We start from the raw sequence: 26157 nt of genomic DNA, 5'->3' as shown, positions 1-26157 counted from the left end.
TACAGTAGGTAAATAATTCTTTTTAATAATGGGGAAAATAGAAACATGGATGTTAACAACATGAATGTTAACAACAGTTAACAGTGTTCAAAAATGCATATCTCATTAGGCATTTTCAGTCTATCATCATTCAGTGAAAAAATGGATAACATGCTTCATCTTCAATTCTCTGGATCCACCATTGGCATTGCTTTGATCAAAGTTTTAAAATCTTTCAAAGTTGTATTTCTTGATAATGTTGCTGACATTGTATAAATTGTTCATGTCATGCTACAGTAATTTATGTAAATCTCCTCAATTTTCCTTAATACTTTCTTAACTATTTCTTCAAAACCATAATTCAAGTTTTTGAAAGAATACTTTTTGGTTCTTCTCTTGAAATAATGACAATTCCACAATGATCTAGTAAAGCATATACATTATATTTTGATAGTTGTTAGACATGTTAACATTAGTGTATATGTATATATTGCTTTACAGAATTGGTTCAGTAGTCCTTCAGAAATTTTTCTATAAATAAAATGCTATAATTCTATCTTTTGAAGTCTATCTGTCTTACTTAAGTATTGATCATTTAGAGACAGTTTATCTACAGATTCCTTTTTGTGTTTAGTAGTCTTTACAAATCTTAGAAGATTAACAATAGCAGCAGGAGTTATTCCAGGTATTCGACTAGCAGCTCCAATCTAAGAAATGAAAAGAATAAATAAATATAAAGCCATGATCATAAGTGCTGTGCTTTAAAGTTTACAAAGTACTTACTATTAAGATTAATTATTAACAATAATTAACAATTATTAAATATTGTCTTATTTAATCTTCACAACAATTCTGGGAAATAAGTTCTATTATCTTCAGTTTATAGATGAGCAAAGTGAGGCAAAGAGAAGTTAAGACTTGTTTGCGGGATCACATAGCCAGTAAGTTTGTGAGGCTGGATTTGAACATACATTTTGACTCCAGGCCTAGGACTTTATGCCTTACCATGGTATCTGTAATTCCATGGTAAAAAAAGGGACCACCAACTAAGGAGTATATTTTTCCAATCAAATACAATTAACTAACTGCTTAGAGGCAATTATAACAAACACTAACAAGGAAGCAGCAGAAAAACTTTAAAGTGAACTCGCTAACAATAAAACCCAATACTTAATACTTGCAAAATTAGCTACATAAAACATAAATAGCCATGATTCCATTTTATGGAAAAATAAATGATCACACTACAGGTCTGAGCGAGATTAAACAGTTGTTTCTTTATATGATATGAAAGAAAAAACAGTGAGGATGAGTTTAGAGGCACTGGTGTGCTTCATTTTGCTGTTTAGTCTCACCCTAATATAATTTAAACCAGGGGTGAGAATTGTCTGGCCCTTAGGTCACCTGCTAAATGACATTGTTGATAAGTTGATAATTTTGTATGGGTGTGAAAGATATTATAAATATCCTTGGCAGAAAAAAGGTTCCCCATTCCTGCTTTTAAACTGTTTGAAGGAAGATGCCATATCTAACAACAATAATAAATCTAACAAGTAGATAGGCTAAAAACCATTAGAACTGCTGAAAATGTCATCAGTTCATAAAATCTAGAGCATAAACAGTATTTATATCTCTTATATTCATTATATTCCCTTTTTCAATAAGCTCAGGAAAAAAGTCTGTCTGTGGTAAATATTTTCTAGAGCATCTATCTGGAGTTAGACCCCCAAAAACCACCACAATATTAAAATGTAACTGGGAAATTTACCAAAATAAATTTAAAAATCCAAAATAAATAAATAAAAAAAATACAATGCAATGTAGATAATAAGAGGTTTTCTAAGTCAGTTTCTATTTGAGTTTGATACCATTGTTCTATAGTTTTTCTCCCAGGGAAATCTAGCCAGAATTTAATAGAAATGCTAGGCATTTATTATAGAATGCCTGATTTCAGTGATTAGAAGAAGATGATGAGGGTACAGAACCTGTTTTTTTTCACTTGTTACAAGGAGCTCCTGTGGTGAAAATTTCTACATGGTTAAAGCAGGGCAGCTTCTGCTCTGAAACTCTATAGAGTGGTCTGGGGGCACTTGGAGATGAAGTAACTTGCCTAAAATAACAAAACCCATATACTTGGGAAACAGGTCTAAAATCCATCCAGATCTTCTTGCCCTTCATCTGAAATTATCAATAACTATTACCATGAATAATTCCATACCTTTTATATTCCCTCCTCCCAAATGACATTTCCGTAAGTTCACAGCAATTGAAGCTGTAAAGGACCTTAGAGGTAAAGTTCAAATCTCTTATTTACAAACAAAGTAAATGAAGTCCAGGGAAACTGAAATAACATACAAAAAAGTCATACAAAAATTAAGAATTAGGACCTGGCACTCCAAATCAAAAATCAGTTTTGCCTCCTACTCACTCACTTTCATCAGATTTCTTTTAGACTCTGTATACAAATTATTTTGAAGAGATGGCAAATGACACAGGGGACTCCTGATAAAAGGCATATTTAAGTCACAATTCTTTCTTGGGTAGAAATTCTTTGTTCAAATTTCTGCTCCACAAAAATAAAGGAACACAACAAAAATATGACATAGTCTGAGATATATTGATACTCATGACAAAATTAATGCTCCGTTTCTTTATACGTTACAGTCCTCTCATGTGCCACTTACTGTTTGTGGGCGACTAGAATGTAGCTTTTCTCGAACTTCTTGGGACAAGGAAACATCTCTGATAGTCAAATAATCCAGATCTTTTGGGAGCTGAAGGGCTTCATCTCGTCGAATTTCCTCTATTTCCTTTTGTTGAAGAATCAGACTTAATTCATAAGTGGCTGGTGAAGAAGGAAAACAGAAAAGTTATGTTATGTACAGATAGAGATATTATGTATATCATAGTCATTTAAAAAGAAAGCAGGGATCAAAACCAAAATTAACAAATTAACAAAGATTTGTAAAAATAGATTTTATTCTAAATATTCTAAATTTATTCTAAATGTAAAGACTTGTTAGTGTCTTCAGTTCCTCGATTTATATTCCAGAGCCTTGAGTTTCACTATAAATCAATGTTTTTACAATAATGATGCATACAAAAGTAGTGTAAAATGAATTTTGTGTGAGTATGATCTGCCCATCTCCATCAAAGTTTTTCTGAAGTTGGTTCTAAAGGCAAAATTCACTAATTTTTAATAACCTAAATTTGCAGCTAACATACATATACTTTTGAAGTTACTAAGTAATCAATTAGTCAACCGCTAAGTGCTTGACATCCTTGGAATATCTAGGAAGATAAAAAAAAGTGAAGTCAAAGGACATTTTATTTGTTCTACAGACAACAGGGAAAGGGGCTGGTAATTAGACCAATCTGTGAATTAATTTTAGGATGGGAAAAGACAAATTGTCAGCTGGAAACATCTAGTGGTGATGATAAGGAATAGGCAGATTTTCTCCTGAAGTCTGCAATTACCAGTATAGAAACAAAAAGCTTAGCGATTATACTATTACAGCTGTGTAAACTGTTTGTCATAGTAAGTATTCTTTTTTCCTTTTGGAAGTATAAATTTGGAAAACCTTTTATAAAGTCCAATTTATTGGCAGATCTCTATTATCCAAAGAAGAGAAATCATCTCCAAAAAATTTGTATTCTGATACCATAATCAAGATAAAAATTTGAATGCTAACTGTCCCTATCACTAAACTGACTGGATTATTAGTAAAATGCACAAGCATTTGTCCATAAGTATATGTGTATGTGTGTGGGTATGGATATATGTATGTGTTGTGTGTGCATTCAAAATAAATATATAGTGATGGAAGAAATGCTACTAAGATTTCCTTTGGTATCTAGAAGCAACATGTAGGGAAATACTGGACCTAAGTTCTAGTTTTGTTTCTAATTTTTCTTTTTGTGGGGCAATCAGGGTTAAGTGACTTGCATAGGGTTCACACAACAGTAAATGTCAAGTGTATGTCTGAAGTTAAATCTGAGCTCAAGTTTTCCTGACTTCAGGACCAGTGCTTTTTTTTAAGGAAAGAAAAATCTTTTAATAATAGAAAAGTTGCTGACCGGTGACTAATTTTCTGCGACAACTCAGGGTAAATGGCAAATGTACGTAGGTCACCAGGCCCCAGTATTTTCATGAAGGTAGTATTTATCACTTATTTGCTGGACTGTTGCAATAATTTAAAATGAGGAAATCCCTCATTTTAGGGAGAAGATAATATCTAAGTATAATCTAATAACACACAGATTAATGACAGAACCATATTATATAAGCACCAGGGTTCCCAGTCTTTTTTCCCAGCTTTTTTAAAAAAAAGCTATTTTTTTAAGGTACTCAATATTTTAAGCAGTGAATACTATATGAAGATATATTGAGATTCAGAGGAATATAGATGGCAAGACTGCAGAATATGATCATCTAAGTGAGTTTTAACTTCATTATATTATCATATTAAATTGAGCCACATTAAACAAATGCCAGTGAATAATAAGACCCTGAAAGATTATAGAAAGAATACCATGGCTGGAAGCTGTTTAAAGTCGATAAATATTTCTTAAACATTTATTGCCAGACACTGTTCAAGGTGCCTGGTGAAACAAAGGAAAAGTGAGAACAGTTTCTGTGTTTAAGGAGCCTAGGAAAACAGACATATATACTTTACCTTCTATTTTCAGTCTGTTCATTAGTTCCTGACATTCAGCAAACTTTGTCAAGGGTTCTGGAAGAACTTTGGCTAACATTGCCATGTCAACTTCTTCATATTTCAAAATGTCCAAAGCGCTACAAATAACGAAATGTTTATTTATCAAAGGAATCAAAATCATATGAAGCAGATAAAGAATCAGAATCCATTAACTACCTCCATGGAAAGAATTCTCTAGTGTATCTAAAAATAACATCACCTTCTTATTTTCTCCAACTCTTTGATAAATTTTAGAAAAAAAAAATTTCCACCTAAAAGTCATGTTAAAAATGCAACTGACTGGAGGAACCAAATAAATTCACTGTTGAAGTAACTAAATGGAATGAAAGCAGAAAGGTTCCTCTTTTAGTAGAAAATGAAAGAAAACAGCAGCTTCAAAAAGTTCTAAAAATTAATATAAATGCAGTTAATGAATTCTGAGCTGCTTTGTTGACAAAATCATTACTGCATATATCTAGACTGTAGACTCCATCTCTGGGTCCCTATGACCACTGTGGCTCTTTTCTTTTCCCATTTAATATTCTCTCCATCTTTTTGGCGGTGAATGAAACAAAGCATAAAAAATAATAGTACAACACAGAAAACATTTTTATTTACACTAAAATTTGATGTGAACTATAATATTATATATTCATAATAAGATGGTTCACATTAGGATGAAAATTCCATGAAGAAATGAGCTATGGCTTATTATATGTATTTTAAAAATACAATCAACAAACACTTACTAAAGCACCTACTCTTTGCTAGGATAAATAAATGCTAGGATTTGGAATTAGGAGATAGGGAATTTCACTGATATAGGGAATTTTATCTACCAAGGCAGCTAAGTTAGAGAGAGCTGTCTGAAGCACTGGAAAGGCAAATGTCTTGTACAAGCTTACAATCAATATGTGCAAGAGGTAGATCTTGAAACCACATCTTCCTTCCCTGCTTTCTATCCATGATACCACATTGCCTCTTAAGGATATATACAAAAAACTTCACTTGATCCTACCACACCCCCAAGCTATATTTTGGATAATCTGTCTGACAAATTTCTTATACTGGGATTAGGAATAGAAAGTGTAGGTTTACAGCAGGATGAATACAGAGAGGACTGGCGAGACTTACATGAACTGATGCTGAGTGAAATGAGCAGAACCAGGAGATCATTATACACTTCGACAACGATATTGTATGAGGACATATTTTGATGGAAGTGGATTTCTTTGACAAAGAGACCTAACTAAGTTTCAATTGATAAATGACGGACAAAAGCAGCTACACCCAAAGAAAGAACACTGGGAAACGAATGTGAACTATCTGCATTTTTGTTTTTCTTCCCGGGTTATTTATACCTTCTGAATCCAATTCTCCCTATGCAACAAGAGAACTGTTCGGTTCTGCAAACATATATTGTATCTAGGATATACTGCAACATATCCAACATATAAAGGACTGCTTGCCATCTAGGGGAGGGGGTGAAGGGAGGGAGGGGAAAAAAAAATCGGAAAAGAAACGAGTGCAAGGGATAATGTTGTCAATATAAAGTAAACATTAAATAAAAATTAAAAAAATACATGCAAAAATAAAATAAAATAAAATTAAGGAAATTGAAAAAAAAATAAAGTGTAGGTTTCTATCTCCTTTTGAGAGAATGATGGATTTGTAGAAATTTGATCTCCTAGAGAACACCTGATATGCAGATGAATAAAGAGAATCCCCTGGATTGAAATTAATTCCACAGCTTGCAAAAATACTAGACTGATTTTTGTTTTGTTTTTTTGACTAGCTAAAACAGGCCATTTTTTGCCTGGCTTTCTCCTAGCCTTAATCACTGAATGGGTATTGCCTCAGTCAATCTGAGATCTGTTAAAAACCTTAGCTTAAAAAAAGTTAAGGTCTCCCACTGCATCCAAGATCATCTCCAGTCATCCTGATCTCTATCTGGCCATTGGATCCAGATGGCTCTGGAGGAGACAGTGGAATAGGTGACCCTGCACTGCCCTCCCTTATTTACATCCAATTCACTTGCAAGTCATGACAACACCTCCTTGATGTCATGCTCCTTTGTGAGAACAAATGAACTAATGAATGAACTGTATTTGGGAGGGAGATGACTAACAACTGGGGGAATTCCCCCTAACTAGAGGAATCAAGATTAGAGCTGAGTCTCAGAGAGAGTCAGGGATTATTTACCATGTCACAAGAAACCATAGATGAAAACAGAAGGCATATAAAGACTTACATGAACTGAATTAAAGTGAAGTAAGCAGAGTCAGAATAACAATACATACAATTACTACAATGATGTAAATAAAAACAACAAAACATATAATGATGAATGTTGTGAAATTATAAAGAGAAAAACAATCTCAAAGGAAAGATAGGAAAGAATATCTTCCTTTGTTCCTCTGCAGAGATGGGTGCAGAGGAACTCATCGATATAAAATATTGCATGTAACAGATTTTTTCTGATGTATTACTCAGTTTTGTTGAATTTTTCTTCTCTTTAATAAATTCTTTGTTATAAGAGATGACTCTCTGGAAGGGGGAGAGATACAGGAGGAAATCTAGCAGATGTAAACCAAAAGAAATCAATAAAAATATATTTTAAAATAAAAGGAGATGAAGAGTGAAAAAATTCCAAGCAATTCTAATAGTGAAGATAGGCATTTCTTGGCAAAAAGTTCATAGAATGTCAAGTTTGTTAACTTGGTAAGAGTTTATAGTATGGAAATAATATGTGATTGACCTGGAAAAATCAGTGGTAGTCAGATTGTTAAAGGCTTTAAAAACTGGAGGGCTTACAGTTTATCCTAAAGACAAGGGGAAACCCAGCAAAGCTTGTCCATGACACCATTAGGAGGCAGGTAGGTACTGTGGTGGATATAGTGCTGGGTCTGGAGCAAGGAAGATTCATTTCAAATCTGGCCTCAGACACTAGCTGTGTGACCTCTGGAAAGTCACTGAACCCTATTTGTCTGTTTCCTTATCTGTAAAAAGAATTGGAGAAGAAAATGGTAAACCACTCCAGTAACTGTGCCAAGAACCCCAAATGGTATCATGAAGAGTCAGACACTACTGAAATGACTGAGCAACAACATATCACTATCTATCCCTGCACTTGAGGAATATCAATTTCGGAACTATGTGGAGAAGAAAGGATGCACTGGATACAAGTAAGTAGATAAGATAGTTGTGGCTATGTAAGTGGTAATTAGCATAGAATAATTATGTTCAACAAATTTAATTTAATAAACATTTATTAAGCACCTATAGTACTATGTGGAAGACACTTAAATGTTGATGCTGGAGACACTGCAGTCCCTGCCTTCAAGGAGTTTACATTCTAACAGGAGGATATAATTTGTAAAAAGAAGAATTAAATACAAGGTAATGTGAGGAAGGAGATCACTAACAACTTAAGGATCTCAGAAAAGGCTTCTAACAGAGGGTAGCAGCTGAGCTTAAAGAAAACTAATGACTCTAAGGTGTGAGACTGCTTGTGAAAAGGCACAGAAAATAGCAAGCAGCAAAGTTTGAATGGTTTAAGATGTTTAATAAGTCAGCTGGCAATGTGAGTCTGGTGATTAACAGGGAGGGTAAGGCTAGAAGTAGATCCAGGGATCATCAATATAGAGATAATTTAATTCATGGGAAATGATGAGATCATGAAATGAAATGATACAGAAAAAAACAGAAGGCCCAACACAGAATGGTTAGGTATGATCTAAACAAAATTTTAGAACTCTAATCAATGTCATGATAAATCAAAGGTCCAAAAGATTAAAGGTAAAAATTTTATTTCCTCAACATGAAGAGACATAAAATGTTGGACATAACTAATATGGGAATTTCTTTTGCTAGACTAAGTAACTGTGTATTAAGGGATTTGTTTTTCATATTTAAAAAAATGTTCAAGGTGGAAGGGAGAAGAAGGTAATGAGAGAGAGATTAATAGACATGTTATGTTTCAGAAACTGTTAAAAGGTCATAAGTTAAGAAGCAACATGACAAAATCGAGTACTGAATTTAGAAATATAAGACAAATTAAAATCCTGCTTCTGATACTGAACTGTTTGATCACAAGTCATTTAAACTCTTTGAATCTGAGTTTCCTTGGTTGTAAAATAGAAATTATACTTACTTTAGAGGTTTTTTGATGAGGCTCAAGTAAAACTATTTCAAGTATTTTGTGAACTTTAAAGCAATATCTAAAAGCTAGTTGTCATTATTATTTACAAATATTTAAAAATAGTTAAATCCACCTAAATTACTTTACTTATGTAGTGCCATACCAAACTACCAAAAATTATTTTATACAGTTAAAAAAAATAACAAAATTTATCTGGAAGAACAAAAGGCAAAGAATATTGAAGGAATTAATGGAAAAAAAAAAAAGAGAGGAAAAGTAGCCTAATTATGCAGATCTCAAACAGTATTATCAAGTGATAATCAGGAAACAATCTGATACTAGATAAGAAATAGAATGGTGAATCAGTGGAACAACTTAGGTATACAAGATTACAATAATAAATGACTATAGTATTTCTGTTTAATAAACCCAAAGACTCAAGCTTTGGGGACAAGAACCCATTATTTTACAAAAACTGCTGGGAAAACTGGAAAACAGTATGGTAGAAACTAGTTATAAACTAATATCTTGTACCACATAACAAGGTAAGGTCAAAATGGGTATATGATTTAGACAAAAAGGAAGATACCATAAACAAATTAGAGGAGCAAGAAAATTGTCAGATCTATGGAGAAGGAAAGAATTTGTCTCCAAACAAGAGATGGAGAACATTATAAGACGTAAAAATGATAATTTTGATTATATTAAAAATATTTTACACAAACAAAACTAATGCAATCAAAATCAGAAGGAAAGCAAAAAGATGGGAAACAATTTTTAAAAGCAAGCATCTCTGATAAAGGTCTTATTTCTCAAATATAGAGAGAACTGACTCAATTTTATAATACAAGTCATTTTCTGATTGATATATGATCAAAAGCAGTGAATCAAAACAAATCAAAGCTATCTATAGTCATATAGGAAGAATGTTCTAAATTATTATTGATTAGTGAAATGTAAATTAAAACAACCCTGAGGTACTACCTCATACCTATCAGATTGATTAATATGACAAAAAAAGGAAAATGATAAATGTTGGAGGAGATATGGGAAAATTGATACACTAATGTACTGTTAGTGGATTTGTGAAGTGCATTAACCTTACTGCTCCATCCATTGAATAAATCTTAGGATATTTCACAGACATTTACAAGAAAAAAATAAAATAAAGAGGTGTATGGTGAAGAAAGGTCAAGGACATGGTAATCAAGAAGGGATTAAAGTATTTTAATAGAAGTAAGTGTCAACATAATATTTTCACTTTTTCTGTTGTTTGCTTGCTGTTTTCTTTCTTATTATTTTCCTTTTTGATCTGATTTTTTTTTTGTGCAGCATGATAATTGTAGAAATTTGTATAGAGAAATTGCACGTTTAACATATATTAGATTACTTGTTGGGGAGGGGGTGAGGGGAAGGAAGAGAAAAAAAATTGGAACACAAGCTTTTATAAGGGTGAATGTTGAAAATTACCCATATATATGTTTTGAAAATAAAAAGCTTTAATAAAAAAAAAGTATTACACATTATCAAAATCTTTTTCTGCATCTATTGATTTATAGGATTTGTGTTACTTTTATTATTGACATAATTATGTCAAAAGTTTTCATTCTATTAAACTGTATAAATTCTGCTTGGTCATAATGTACTATATTATTGAAATCTCCTAGCTAGTATTTTATTTAGGATTTTTATTAATGAAATTAATCTATAATTTTCTTTCTCTCTTTTTGCTCTTCCTGGCTTAAATATCAGTATCATATTTGTTTCATAAAAGAAGTTTGGTAGGACTTTTTCTTTATCTATTATTCCAAATAATTTATTTAATATTGGAATTAGTTGGTGTCTAAATGTTTGACAGATTGTAAATCTATCTGGTCCTGGTGCTTTTTTTCTTAAAAAGCGCATTTATGCTTTGTTCAATTTATTTTTCTAAAATAGGTCTATTTAGATATTCTATTTCCTTTTCTCCTAAGAAGGAATAGAAACCAGCAAAAAAGGTTCACATTTTTTTAATAATTATTATTTGAATACTGTCAAAACCAAGAAATTCTACTCAAACTCTTACCTTTGAGGCTTACTTTTAATAGTGCTTATTGGGGCTTCTGGAATCATTTTTTTCCATTTGTAGCCAGAAAACTGGAGAGATTTCAGCACAGCAATTCCTTCTTCTAAAGAAGATTTCATCAAAGAAGCTCGATTATACCGCTGCTGTGATACACAACCAGTTTCACTGTAGCCTGGGAAAAAAGAACAGAGGATCAAGATAAGTTTTTAAAAGTCATTTATGTCAAGTAAAGAAGTCATAGGGAAAAGACATAATTACCTCGGAAAGTAAGTCTGCTGTCAGCATTATCAGGCCGGAGAGAGACACGGAACTCTACTCGGCTAGTAAACATTCGATATGGTTCACTGGTACCCAGTGTGGTAAGGTCATCAATCAAGACTCCAATATAGCCCTCTGTGCGACTAACGACAAATGGAGGTTTGCCATGGACCCGAAGACTGGCGTTGATTCCAGCTATTATTCCCTACACACATATACACACAAACACACACACACACACACACACACACACACACACACACACGAACACACACACATACAAACCCAAAACTGAAAGGTTATAAGAATAATTGTGAAGTTACTACAAATGTGTCTTATTTAAAGAAGATCAAAGCCTAATAATGTAAGAAAATAACATAAAGCGTGCCAATGAACTTAAGTGAAACTTAAAAAAAAAAAGAATATAATTTAAGATGAGAAAGGATAAACACATTGTTTCTCTTTTCTATTTTAGAAGTACAATTCTGTTAAAGGCACTGTGACATAATGGATATAGTAGAATCTGAAGTAAGAAAGTATGGAATTAAAAACTTGCCTCTCACACTGTGTATCTCTCAACTGTGTGATGAAGGACAAGTCACTTAATTTATTGAAGTCTCAATTTCCTGTACTCAAAGCATATTAAAGGATCTCAGGGGTTGTAGTAGACCCTTGGTAAAGACCCCTTTCTTCCAGATGGACTTTACATTCTCCACTACAGTAATACTTTTGTGGAACATATGTCTCCCTGTTTTTTTGACTCACTTGATTTCAGTTATTTCTGTGGTGGTGTTATGAAGGAATATTCACACATGCTTGTAATTACGTATTGGAAAAGAATCTTTAAGGCTGAACTTTGCTGTACCGAGTTGAAAGGTTTCTGTAAACAACAAACAATAAACATAACAGAATCTTCTATTTTCTACACCTTTTGGTCAACTGTATGAATATAAAGGAAGGTTCAGTCTGCTGTAAAAAATGTTAGCAAAATAGTCCTTTCTCATTTTAATCAAGGATACTCTTAGCACATGTACAGATCATTTTTATAAAGAAGAGAAAATAGGAATTTGTAACTATTGGTATTCTACTAATTACATTTTTTTCATAAGTTTTTGTGATCTTTTTTCTATTCATTTGGGATATCTTGTTGAGATATTTTAATTTTTAGTGATTTTTTTTTTTAATTTTGAGAGGCAATTGGGGTTAAATGACTTGTCCAGGGTCACACATCTAGAACATATTAAGTATCCGAGATTGGATTTGAACTCGGGTCTCCTGATTACAGAGCCAATGCTCCATCCACTATGCCACCTAACTGCCCCCAAGACATTTTAATTTTTTAAAAAATAACTTTTTATTATTATGAATTTGGCAAATAAAAAAATTTCCTTTTGTATAGAATAGAAAATGAGTAATATCTATGAAACCATAACCATGCAATTTGGATCTTTTTTGTATATTTCAAATATAACATGGGACAATCAATACTTTTCTGCTTATATAGCTTCATCTGATTTTTCATCTGCTTTCTTCTTTTTTTAATGATTCATTTACATTCTTTTTTTTCTTCTTTTTTTAGCATCACATTTACTATCCCATAATTTCTTCCCAACTCTCTTCTTCCTTCTCTCCAAATAAAATTCCTTGCTTTTAACAACAAAGTATAGTCATACAAAACATATCCATGCTCTACTTTAAAATGTATGTCTAATTCTATAACTCTATTCTATCACCTGTCTGCCAAGAAGTGGGAAGCATTATCATGTTTATATATCACCAGTTTTGTGGGATAATGATTGGTCTTTGCATTGGTCAGAGTTCTTAAATTTTTCTTTATAATTTTATAGTCACATTCTATAATGTTCTCCTGGTTCTGCTTACTTTGTTCTGCTTCAGTTCAGACAAATTTTTTCTTTTTCTCTGAATCTGGTCTAGTTTAACCACTCTTTCCTGAAATCAATAGTTCCAACAGAAATATAGTCATCTCCTGTTTTGAGAAGGTATATCAAGCATCTTAAGTACTTGGTGCCCCAGAAAAAGAAGTAATAACATAATGAGCATTAGGCTCTTCTTTCTTTTCTGTTGCTATTAGAACTTTTTTTGTTGTTATTTTGGAACTTTTCTGAGAGAACAGTTGTTTGTTTTTTGCTTTTTGGTCATTGAAGGGGAATGTCCTTCAGGCAGGACTTGATGAGAAACTTTGGTAAAAACAAAATACAACAATTCCAGGGTTGTGAGAATCTTCTTCAGCTCTTTTAATAAGTTCAGTATTCTAGCTCTCCTCTGAAAAACACATTTGCAGACAGGGATGAGAGTATCAGCAAAGAACTGGAGGAAGGGATTTTACATTTATGTCCTGCTCTCTCTTTCCCAGACTTTCAACAGTATCCCACTCTCTTTCAGGGAATATTCAGGTCAATAATGGTCACGACTTTGTGCTAGTTGGCTGTTAACTATGATACTGAAAATAGATAACAAAAAGTCTGACAAATATGTTATAATTTCTGTGTTCTTGTTGTCCTTATCTAGCTTGTGTCTATAAATATTTTGGAATCAACTCAATTAAGTCTAATACCAAAATTTGTCTCCATTGCTTTTTGATATTAAAGAGGCAATACTGCTCATAATCATCTAACGTTCTCCTCCATGATTTACTAACATAGTTATACCTTAAAAATGGCATTATTTTTTACCTCTAGCAATGAAATCAAGTATTTGCTGGCTAGGTTAGTTTCAGGAACCTTTTGAAAACTTTGTTGTGGCATCTGTTTTACATTAGTTAAAATCCTATAGGAAGTAGTAAAGGCAATATCTTTCCCTTTTTCCATTCCTAACTTCCTTAGTAACTGCAACTCTTTTGATTAAGTCAGATTTTAGTGTTGTCTTCTTTATGTATCCTTTCTTCTGATTTAAGTGATTTTTATCTCCATTGCAATTAATCATTAGTCTGACTTTGTATACATAGAACATCATTATTAGTTGATTTCTTTTTGTTAAAAATGTGGTCAATTAAATTTTCTATATGATTTCTATGTTCTTTAAAACATCTTAATGAAATATTCATGACACAGATGTGAGACTCCTTAGTATGAATGAATGAAAGAAAAAACATTTCTCAAATATTTATCATGTGAAAATCCCTGTATTAAACACTGAGGATACAGAAAGAAAAGCAAAATAGTGTCTATTCTAAAGAATTCTATTTGTATTAAAATAGGGGGTGACAAAAATATATATAAGGTTTCACCTTCAAATCAGAAATAAAAACATTATGGTTCTCCTATGGTATGGCAGCAAAGAAGATAGCAATATATTCTCTTTAATGTTATTTCCACATAAAATCTTATCTGCTATATGTTTAATTATGTGGTGGTACCAAGGACTTTGGTGGTGAGAAATTTCTTTTCTGGATTTTCAATAGCTAAAGAAGCAGTGGCTGCAGTATCTATAGAATCAGGTGCCAGGATGCATCTCCACAAGAATTCATTCCCTGAATGATAGCTGCAAAAGCTAGGTAGGAGCAGAACCCAAGGCTTGCGGGGTCAGTGGGGATGTATGATGTTATTCCTGGTACTCCTGGGCTCAAAGTCCCTGACTATACCTATCAAGGTCCTGCCTGGAATATATACTGTCCTGTCTTTTGAATCATCTACAAGCCTTTGTTATTATTCATTAATTAAATCTGAACATATTTTTCTGCTATGTTCCCCTGTTGCAGTAAAATCACTATGAAAGTATGTGGACTTGCCTTGATAGATTTTTTCAACTTCTTCTGGAAACAATAAAATAGACAGTAACTGTCACTATAATTCCCCAACCTAGCAACACATTGAATAAATATTTCATTTCCAACAGTTCTTTTAGAGCCCCCAGGTATTGCTATCTGACCTGCCATTATAAGCTAAAGACTTTGTCATCCATCCTTGCACATTAGGGACCACTACATTTGGTCTTTCCATCTGACCTGCAATTCAACTGTTCTGTATGTGTTTCTTCCCCTAATTAGAATGTGAGCTCCCTGAGAGCAGGAATTACCTTGCTTGCTTTTGTTTACAATCCCTAAAGCATAGCCTAATGCTACAAATACTGTAGCCTTTAATGAATAAGGACTTGAGTACAAATCCTACCTCAGGTACTAATTATGTGTGACCTTAGGCAAGATTATTCTCCTTAAATCTTAATTTCCTCATCTACAAAATGAGGAATTTCTTCCAAGGTTCCTTCCAACTATAAATCTATGATCCATCAAATGCTGTCCCATTACATTCCATATATAGCCACTTACTTGGGCGGCTGCTTCTTCATAACCAGTAGTACCATTTATTTGTCCGGCAAAGAAAAGTCGCTGAACCAAATGCGTTTCAAGAGAAGAAGTGATCTGACGGGGATCCAAATAATCATATTGAACACCATAACCTATCCAAAGAATAAGCAACAAGGATAAAGTAATGTCACCAGATTTCCTCAAAGCAGAAACGACATAATAAATATTGTTACGATTCATCAAAAACAAGACAGAATACTTCTATGGACATAGTCTGATGTTTAAATTTTCTATTTCCAGACTATAAGAAGTGATGTAAACTATGATCTCTTCTCTATAGTTCCACATCTACCACTCTAGTTCAAAAGTTCATCAAGGGCACCTGAATGGTTCTCTTGCTGCAGGTTTCTCTTGCTCTAAGCCATCTATACACTGTTGCCAAAATGATTTTCTTCCATGTCATTGCCCTATTCAATAAGTTCTACTGGCTCTATATTGCTTTAAGGATAATATGTAAACTTCTTAGTTTAGCTTTTAAATCTATTCAAACCTTGAGTCAACTTAAACTTGAGTAAACTTAAAGTCTTATTGTACATCACTCCTATTTTTTGACCCTTTCACATGATACTCTTATCTTCTCTGTGGGTTTTTGCAATGACTATTCCCTATCCCAGAATTTACTCCCTCCTCATAGGATCCCTCATTTCACTCAAGACACATCTGAAATATTATCTTCTACCTAAAGCCTTCTCTGATTCCTAACCCAACAACTGGTATCATCCTCTCCTTAGCAGCCTTGTATTTATTTTCTTTATATTTTTTCTGCATATACTTATATATGTATTTATTGTCTTCCCATTACAATTTAAATTTCTTAAAAAATAGTGATTATTTCATTCTTAGTACCTGTGAATCTCCAGGGCCTAGAGCAAATAATGGATGCTTAATAAATACTTATTGACTGATTCACTATCAAGTTAAGTAGTGCTAAACTTGCATGGAAGGACAAATATAACATAGTACCTGGTTGTACAATCCTGGCTTTCTCCAAGCCTCTGATAGATGTGATCAGCTGTTCTTGCATGTTAGGTGGTAGTGTCATAGAAAGCCCTTGTGGATAGATGAGATCAGAATCCATTCCTTCTGGTTCCAACCACACTTGATGTATACGGTTTGGAAAACGTAAAATCTTTGACTCAATTGAAGGACAGTATCTGTTAATAGAAAATTTGAAACAAATGAAGGAAAAGCCAACACTAACAATAGTACAAAAGAAGGTTCAATAACTTACTAAGTAAACAACTAGACAAGGAAAAAGACAATAAAAAAGAGCTAGTATAGCTTCATTTAGAATAGATTAGGGCAGACTAATTTTATTTCATTTTTAGAAAAGGCTACTAACCTAGTAAATCAGAGAATGCTATAAAGACAAAATTTACCTAGATTTTAGCAAAGCATTTAACAAGTCTCTTGAGCTAATCTTTTAGAAAAAAACAGACAAACCAGGCAATAGTGTACTTATATTCATTCAGAATTGATTAAATGGCTGAATTAAAGATTATTCTTTAATAGCTCAATGTCAACTTGGAAGGAGTTTTCCAATAAAATATCCCCAAAGCACTGGTTTTTGGTCTTGAACCTGTGCTATATAACATTTTTATTAGCACTTGGATAAAGGCATAGAAGGCAAGTGTACCAAATTTTCAGATTGCCCAAATATGGAAGGAGGGATTAAAAATGGGTAAGAAAGCCAGGCTCCAAAAAAGATAGGACTGATAGGGGGCTCAGTGGATAGAGTGCTAGAGTTGGAATCAAGAAAACATGAATTCAAATTCAACTCAGATACTATCTCTGTGATCCTGAGAAAAATCTCTTTAACTTTGTTTGCTTCAGTTTGCTTATCCATAAAATGAGGATTATAAAAGCACCTACCTTACAGAGGGTTGTTGTGAAGACCAATTTAGATAACATGTAAAACACTTTGCAAAACTATTGCTATTATTATCTTGACAGACTAAATTGTTAGGTTGCATTTTAAAAGATGATTACACTTAATCTCAAGTAAAATGAGTATTTCTATATATTTAGATGAATAGAAAATAGGATTAAATATCAAATTACAAGTATCTATTATGTAACATCTTGCTTTTCTTTTAAAATACATAATGAATTCAATATCACATCTTATTTAAAAAAATTACCTTCATAAGTACAATATAGGATTGGTGTGGTTCAATAGCAGTTTATCTGAAAAAGATCTAAAAATTTTTGTAGATTGAAAGCTAAAATAATTTAACAGTGCAATAGTGCAGCCAAAAAGTTAATATGAAACAATAGCTAAAAACAGACATAACTTCCAGGAATATTGCAATCTGCCTTATTTGGAATATTTGGAATATATTTGGAATATCATGTCCAGTTCTAGTCAATACTCTGATAAACTGAAGGACACCCAGGATGGTGAAGGGCTTCAACCTCAAGCCACATTAGGACCAACTGAAAGACCTAAAAGAGGAGATTTGAGAATTGGGAGTGGAGAGAACACTGACATGTATTTCAACTATTTAAAGGGTTATCATGTGGAAGACATGATCCAACCAGGTCATCTCCATACTCAATAAATTCCCTATGACCTCCAGAATCAAATACAAAATCTTATTTGGCATTCAAAACCCTTTATATCTTCCTTCTAGCTTCCTGCTCTCCCCACCCACCTTTCTAGTCTTACAACTTAAGCCCCACTGGATTCCAGTGATACTAGACCCCTTTTAATTTTAGTGCCTTCTCTTTTAAAATTATTTCCTATTTATCCTGTACACAGTTTGTTTGCACATATGTTTGCTTATTCTCTCCCCTACTAAACTGTGAGCTGTTCCTCGAGGGCAAGGACTGTCTTTTGCTTTTTTTTTTTTTTTTTTAATTCTCTAACACTTAGCACAGCTCTTGCCATATAATAAGTGCTTAATAAATACTTGTTGACTGACTGGAAGAGGAATCAGAATTGTTCTGTTTGACTCTGGAAGGCAGAATAAGTAAATTGCAAAAAGACAAATTTAAGCTTGTCAGGATAAAATTCCTAACTATTAGTTTGATATGACAGTGAAATGAACAGCTTTTTGAGGCAGTAAGTTTTGTAATTAGAAGTCTCCAGGTAGGAGCCAGATAATCACTTACTAGATATACTGAGATCTACAGCTCATAATCTATAACCCAAACTCATACTTTTTTGAGTAAGGGCAGAACTGCATGGCTACTGAAGGAGGTCCCTTTTAATTCTGAAATTTTGTATTAAAAATAATTTTTTATTATATTATTACATTAAAAATACATATATTAAAAATATAAGTTATTCGGCATATTGTCAGAATAGTTCATTCTTTTTTTTTTTTTTAAATAACTTTTTATTGATAGAACCCATGCCAGGGTAATTTTTTATAGCATTATCCCTTGCATTCACTTCTGTTCCGATTTTTCCCCTCCCTCTTTCCACTCCCTCCCTCAGATGGCAAGCAGTCCTTTACATGTTGAATAGGTTACAGTATATCTTAGATACAATATATGTGTGCAGAACCGAACAGTTCTCTTGTTGCACAGGGAGAATTGAATTCAGAAGGTATAAATAACCCGGGAAGAAAAACAAAAGTGCAAGCAGTTTATATTCATTTCCCAGTGTTCTTTCTTTGGGTGTAGCTGCTTCTATTCATCTTTGATCAATTAAAGCTCTCTTTATCGAAGAGATCCACTTCCATCAGAATACATCCTCAAACAGTATCGTTGTTGAGGTATATAGTGATCTCCTGGTTCTGCTCGTTTCACTTTGCATCAGTTCATGTAAGTCTCGCCAGTCCTCTCTGTATTCATCCTGCTGGTCATTCCTTACAGAACAATAATATTCCATAATATTCATAAACCACACTTTACTCAACCATTCTCCAATTGATGGGCATCCTTTCATTTTCCAGCTTCTAGCCACTACAAATAGGGCTGCTACAAACATTTTGGCACATACAGGTCCCTTTCCTTTCTTTAGTATCTCTTTGGGGTATAAGCCCAGTAGAAACACTGCTGGATCAAAGGGTATGCACAGTTTGATAACTTTTTGATAATAGTTCCAAATTGCTCTCCAGTATGGCTGGATGTGTTCACAATTCCACCAACAATGTATCAGTGTCCCTGTTTTCCCACATCCCCTCCAACGGAATAGTTCATTCTTACCGGGGTCCTTTGGTAGTCTCTTTCACATGAGTATTAAGATGAATGTTTTCATTAACAATTTGTTCAACTCTTGAGTTGGTATTTGTTAAGTAACATGGTAGCTGGTCTTCTGGCTAAAAAAAACCCCATAAGATGTTACAAAATTACTTTGAACCTTTAGTTTTTGTTTTAATCATTATGAATTATGAGATGATTTATACAAGTTTTTTACTGATATTAAAATCTATGAAGAATAAACTTCATAACTTCTTTTTTTAATTCCAAAGAGAAAGAGGTTTATTCTAAGTCACATAATATTAGGAGTCATGATCAGAAACTAAACCTTCATTTTTTAAGTTCTCAACTTTTAAATGTGTAACATAATTTTTAAAAAACTGAAATGATGAGGAAAGCTATGGGGAATTAATATAATTTTAAGAAAAGTGGGGCTAATTTTTTCTAAATTAATCCTTTTGAAGATTTGTTGCTTATACTTTAAACAAGAAATTTGGACTGAAATTAGAAAATATGAAATGATTTCCTTTAATTTTAGCTACCAAGACTCCTCCAAAAAAGTTTCTAATGCAGTCCAATTACTATCATAGCTTTGAAAATTCTTACCCTAAGCCAAACTGCTTCACTGAGAAAGCTGAATGGTACAGATGGGTTGTCAGGCAATTGCTTATTCAGAATACTAAAATTAATAGAATCTTTGGCAATTCGGGGTGGAGTTCCTGTCTTCAACCTTCCCACAACAAACCCCAATTTTTCCAGAGTCTGTGCCAAGCCAATAGAAGACTGATCTCCTAGGCGCCCTGCTGGATATGCTTCCAATCCAATTAGAATCATTCCTCTCAGAAATGTGCCAGTAGTTAGGACAACACTCTCAGCATACACTCTGCTTCCATCTTCTAGATGATTTATGAAAAAAAAAAAGGGGGGGGGGGTGGAATTGGGGAAGAAAGGGAAAAAGAGAGAACAAAATCAATTATCTTTGTTCCAATTATTACCAAAGATTAAACAGGCTGGTGACTATTCTATGTCATCTGATTAGTGGATTTTTTAAAAATGGATTTCAGATTTCTAGAAATCTGAGATAGATACTGAATTTGTAACTGGGCTCTACTTTGTTAACAAGTCCAAATTTGTTGAGTGAGTCTACAGACACCCAGAATCTGTGGACAGATTTCAGAGGCTCTGTGAAGTTGGATGAGGAAAAAAAAAAATCACATCTTTATTTTCATTAACACCTAACTAAAATTTAAAAACACTATTTTGAGAAAAGAGTCCATAAGTTTTTATCAGAGTGCCAAAGGAGAATGTATTATAGAAGATTAAAAAGTCCTATGCTAGAATAGAAGTTAGAATGTAACGAATCTAAATAATCCAAGTTTTCTTTTAAAACAAACAACAGCTAAAATAACCACAAAAACTCATAGCTTTAAAAATAGACACTGTCAAATATCCTATATCGAATATATACCTAGCACAACACCACTGACACGACATTTTCCAGGGTGGTCTGAGTCTGGTTCCGTAAGAAGAAGATCTTCCACAGCTGTCTCTTTAACAGTTAGCAGAGGTGTAGTCAAGATTTCCTCCTACCAACAGAGAAGAAATGATTGAGAAATCTGAGTCAAAGTGTTTCCTCACCAATTTCATTTTTTCCTTTATCAATAATCATTTATTAGTCCATCTCTATATGCCAGACACTAGGAATACAAAGACAAAAATGAAACCGATCCTGACCTCAAGATGACAACATGAACATAAACAAGGCTATGCAAAATAAATACAAGGTAAATTTGTGGAATTTTTGAGGGGAAGAGAGGAAGGGCCACTAACTGCCCTGCTTGCAATAGGAAAGGTTTCATGTAGAAATGATTATTTGAACTGAGTTTTGGAAACTACAACAAAAAACAGAAGAGGGCCCAGGTCAGAAGGCTAGGAAACACCAATTAGTAAGAGGGCATTAAATAGATGATGTACTATCAAAGAAGACTGAGGGATTGTGAAACAGTTAAGAGAAGAACGGAGGGAGAGAAAGACAGAGGCAGAGACAGAGAGAGGGAAGGAAAGAGGGGAAGAGGGAGGGAAAAAGGGAGAGAGGACAATGATGTCACACACACCCTGAAGAGAGAAAGGGTGTCCAGGAAGAGGTGGTTAACAATGTCAAAAGCATTTATTTAAATCTCACCTGCATCTTTTGCTTATAAAGTTTTCTATCAATCTGAGCTCGGAGACCCCATACAGCTGGTCCCTTACATCGGTTCAGTACTTTATAATGTACACCAGACTGATCACAGATCCGAGAACACAGACCGTCCAGGGCATCTATTTCCCTCATTAAATGACCTTTCCCAATACCTCCAAAGGAAGGATTACAAGACATCTGACCTGAGAAAAGAACATACCAAAACAAAAAACAAAAAAAAATGCCATTACTTTTGTAATCATCCCCATGAAATGTAAATGAAAGCCAAGTCAACAATATACTAAAAACTAAATAACTACTATTTCTCATATTTAACTAAACTTTCTTGTTGTTTTTGTTACTGATGTTCCTTCCGGTTTTAGAAAAATATTGTCAATTCCCAGATTTCCTCTCCAATTCCTTTTCCTAACCCTCTTTTGTGAACAAGCAGACTAACTTTCCACAATGATAACTGATAATGATTTCTTAACAACTCTTATGATACTAGTGATTACCAAAACAGATAGATCTAGAAGTAAAAGAAATTTCAAAAGACCATCTAATTTATCATCTTCATTTTACAGTTAAGAAAATTGAGGCCCTGGGAAATGTGACTTGCCTCAGGCAACACAAGTGTTAAATTTCAGAGGTGGGATTTGAATCCAGGCCCAAAGTTCTTTCTACTGTACTGCAACCTGAATTTATATATAATTATATTGTTAATAATTCAAGCTATTTATGTAACTTTTCCAATTAATGCAAATGCCTAGGTATTAACAACTACAACATACAGTAACAGTGGGCAAACATGGGGGATATGCATAGTGAAGGGAATGGACACATTCTAAAACAAATGCTAGATAGCAAGGGAGAAACCCAATTAGTTATTTTTAAAGATCCATGTTAACTTCCATCCAATTTAACACCTATGGAAAAAAGAACCCCCCCACTATAAGATACTTATCAAGAATTCCTTTTTAGCCTCTGCTTGAAAATCTCCAATGAGGGACCCACTACCTCCCAAAGCAGTTCATTCAACTCTCAGACAATTGTTAGGCATTTTTTTCTCCTGACAAAAGCCTAAAACCCCCTCTTTGCAATGTCTACTCATTGCTCATAGTTCTACTCAGGTCAAACAAAGTTTAATTCCACTTTCAAATGACAGCCTTCAAATACATACATTGTAAATATATTCCCTCCCTATCTTCCATTCTTCCAATTTTATTTTCTAGAGGCTTAATGCCTTCAACTGTATCTTCTATAAAATGCACTCTACTTCAATAACCTGGTTGCCTTCCTCTGTATATTCCCCAAATTATTAATGAAGTGAATATATCACTTCTAATATTTGAGTTGGGCAGAATGTAGAAGGACAATCAATCAGTTCTCTGTTCTTATAAGCAATGTCTCTCTTTTAAGTAGTAAGACATTACTAGCTTTTCTGGCAACTACATCACACTAATGATTCAATATTAAGCCTGCTTATCTCTAGATTTTTGTGATTCATCCTTTCATCTAAAGAAATTGGACCAAAACCTTGAATTTATTTTCAGTCCTAAGAAGTGACGATGTTACAGCACCATTAGCTAAATTATCAAAAGATTCTTTTGATTCACACAGAGATTCACACACAACTTTGGAAACCCAAGCCTTTTTGGAAGTTACATTCCTATTCTAACTCAGTAATACAATGATTACAACATAAAGATTAAGCTTAAAATATGGAAATTATAGCTTTACATCTCTAGAAAGGTTTCATAAAGTTCAATTTAGCAAATGTGCAAAGAATTATGCTAAACAGTGGGAATACAAAATTGTATAAGAGTTCTGTGTTCAAGGATTCCACAATCTAATAAGGAGTCAGATTGAGGCACAAGTAACTATAATAATTCCACAATCTAATAAGGAGTCAGATTGAGGTACAAGTAACTATAATAGGAATGACAACTACAATAACAAGATTTGAAACCTTAATAAACATTAGAATCATTAGAATAAATGCAGATGAACCATCCAAAGTGCTGTCAGTGCCTGGAGAGATAAACACTTCCTGCTCTGGGGGTCAGGAAGGACTTCATTAGGGAGAACGCGGAAAACACCTCAGAAAAGAGTGAAATATTGCCAAGAGTTTTTTAACAGGTTGTTTGAACTTTTTGGAAAAAAAAAAAATATATATATATATATAATCTGATTTTCAATATAACAGATTTCCTTTCTCATTCTGCCTAATTATTTCATGTGTTTAAAAACATTCTGAGAAGAGGTCCACAGGTTCTACCAGACTGTTAAAAGAGTCCAGGGCACAAAATGATTTAAAAAAAAAAAATTAAAAGGCTGGAAAGGCCATCTCATCCAACCCTCCCATTTATACACGAGGAAACTGAGTCCCTGGGAAGTCAAGAGACTTGCTCAGAATTAAATAGAAAGGGGCTGTTTCTCCCTTTCTCTCAGGAAGTACAACGGATCGCATTCATTCGGCTAGAACATTAATTCAACAAATGACCTAACTTCCTCTGGTCCTCTCCTTTCATTTTGAGGCCCCTCCCTTGCACCCAGTGGGAGACCACTGGAGGAGGGAGAGGAGGAAAGGGAAAGAGAAACGCAGGCGCACTCGGAGCCCTTCATCTAAGCCCCGCCCCTTCCCCGCAGCAGCTCCTACCGATAGTGTCTAAGCGGTGCGTAAGCAGCAGAGTCCGGGAGCCACAGCGAGCCGCGGCCGCCGCCGCCTCTGTCCCCGCATGTCCCCCGCCAATGATCACCACGTCGTAGTGTGGCACTGCAGGGCCTCCGTAAGAGCGGGATATCGGTAGGGGCTGTTTGCTGAGGCGAGCCGCTAACCGGCAACTCCAATGGCCTAAGGGGAGCATAGTGAGAGCGGGGCAGAAATCGCCCCTGTTAAGAACCGTGACGGGGGCACTGCAGTTGCTCAAAATCAATGGCGACCGAATAGTACTCGGAGACTGCAGGGGGCCGCCATCTTTACTGACGTCGTGACGTGGCGCGCGCGGTCTTAGGGCGCCGTGAACCCGTCCCATTACGCCTCCAATGGTCCCGTACCCCATGGGACGGAGGAAAAAGGAGGAGGTAGAGGAGGCGGGCACAACCACGTGTTCCTGAGCTTGTTCTCACATGATTTCCTCCCCCCTTTCCCAGATCTTAGTGTGTGGTCGGGGTGTAAGACAGGGGATTTTTGATCTTTCATCAGCAGTTAAATAAACTTGTGTTTTTCAGTAACCTGAAACTGAAATGTTGCATTAAGAAAAAAATTTTTTTTAATTCCCCATGTTCTGGAAAGGGTGTTGTCAGAGGGTTCTATGATAACAGAAAGAAAAAAAAAATTAAGACCCTCCTTTTCCCCTTATAGTGTACATAAATAATACATTGCCCTCTCCACATCCCTGGCTCCTGGTGAGCTCTTTATTATTATTAGTTCTCTGTGTGTGTTTAATTACATATCTAAATGTCTATATTCCTCTTAAGAGATATTACAACATTCTCCACTTCCTTAATAGCACTATAGCCAGTCAACTTCTCTCTCTTTTGCCCTAGTTAGCATCCTGTCAATTAATGGCAAATATTTTTTTTAATATTTTATTTTAAATTTTATTTAATAATAACTTTATATTGACAGAATCCATGCCAGGGTAATTTTTTTTACAACATTATCCCTTGCACTCGTTTCTGTTCCAATTTTTCCCCTCCCTCCTTCCACCCCCTCCCCTAGGTGGCAAGCAGTCCTGTATATGTTAGATATGTTAAAGTATATCCTAGATACAATATATGTTTGCAGAACCCCGAACAGTTCTCTTCTTACACAGGGAGAATTGGATTCAGAAGGTAAAAATAACCCGGGAAGAAAAACAAAAATGCAAATAGTTCACATTCGTTTCCCAGTGTTCTTTCTTTGGGTGTAGCTGCTTCTGTCCATCATTTATCAATTGAAACTCAGGTCTCTTTGTCAAAGAAATCCACTTCCATCAGAATACATCCTCATACAGTATCGTTGTGGAAGTGTATAATGATCTCCTGGTCCTACTCATTACATTCAGCATCAGTTCATGTAAGTCTCTCCAAGCCTCTCTGTATTCATCCTGTTGGTCATTTCTTACAGAACAACAATATTCCATAACATTCATATACCACAATTTACTCAGCCATTCTCCAATTGATGGGCATTCAAATGGCAAATCTTTAATAAATGTCTGCTCCATGTGCTGCGGTAGGAACTGGAGATGCAAAGACAAACTGCTCTCAAAAGAGTTTGCTGCTCTCAAAGAGTTTGTATTCAGTCAGCTTCAGTTCAAGTTCCACTTGACAGTCAAACTTAAGCAGAATTGGGGTTTCTGAGAAGTAGAAACTTACTTT

The 26157-nt window shown here is 34.3% G+C and overlaps 1 protein-coding gene across 1 annotated transcript; it reads right to left on the bottom strand.

Annotated features, from left to right (window-relative positions):
* On the bottom strand, positions 1-26157 carry MTO1 (mitochondrial tRNA translation optimization 1). Its single transcript, XM_051997269.1, has 12 exons — positions 24452-26157; positions 21796-21995; positions 21082-21199; positions 20220-20509; positions 19620-19732; positions 16428-16618; positions 15426-15556; positions 11141-11345; positions 10883-11054; positions 4656-4774; positions 2664-2824; positions 1-686 (listed from the first exon to the last, which is right to left on the bottom strand). Exons 1-12 carry the CDS (start codon positions 24852-24854, stop codon positions 525-527), a joined length of 2265 nt encoding a protein of 754 aa, XP_051853229.1. The 5' UTR covers positions 24855-26157; the 3' UTR covers positions 1-524.

The sequence above is a fragment of the Antechinus flavipes genome, chromosome 4 (assembly GCF_016432865.1).
Source record: "Antechinus flavipes isolate AdamAnt ecotype Samford, QLD, Australia chromosome 4, AdamAnt_v2, whole genome shotgun sequence".
NCBI lineage: Eukaryota > Metazoa > Chordata > Mammalia > Dasyuromorphia > Dasyuridae > Antechinus > Antechinus flavipes.
The sequence above is the reverse complement of the archived record's forward strand: the minus strand, read 5'-3'. Positions and strand labels throughout refer to the sequence as shown.

Excerpts from the sequence above, each read along its gene's own strand:
- MTO1 (XM_051997269.1), bottom strand. The coding sequence starts at position 24,854 with ATGGGGTACGGGACCATTGGAGGCGTAATGGGACGGGTTCACGGCGCC. Across the intron at positions 15,557-16,427 it reads AGCCAGGATTGTACAACCAG|GTTATGGTGTTCAATATGAT; the intron begins GTACTATGTTAT and ends TTCTTTGGATAG. Across the intron at positions 4,775-10,882 it reads ATTAAAAGTAAGCCTCAAAG|CGCTTTGGACATTTTGAAAT; the intron begins GTAAGAGTTTGA and ends CGTTATTTGTAG.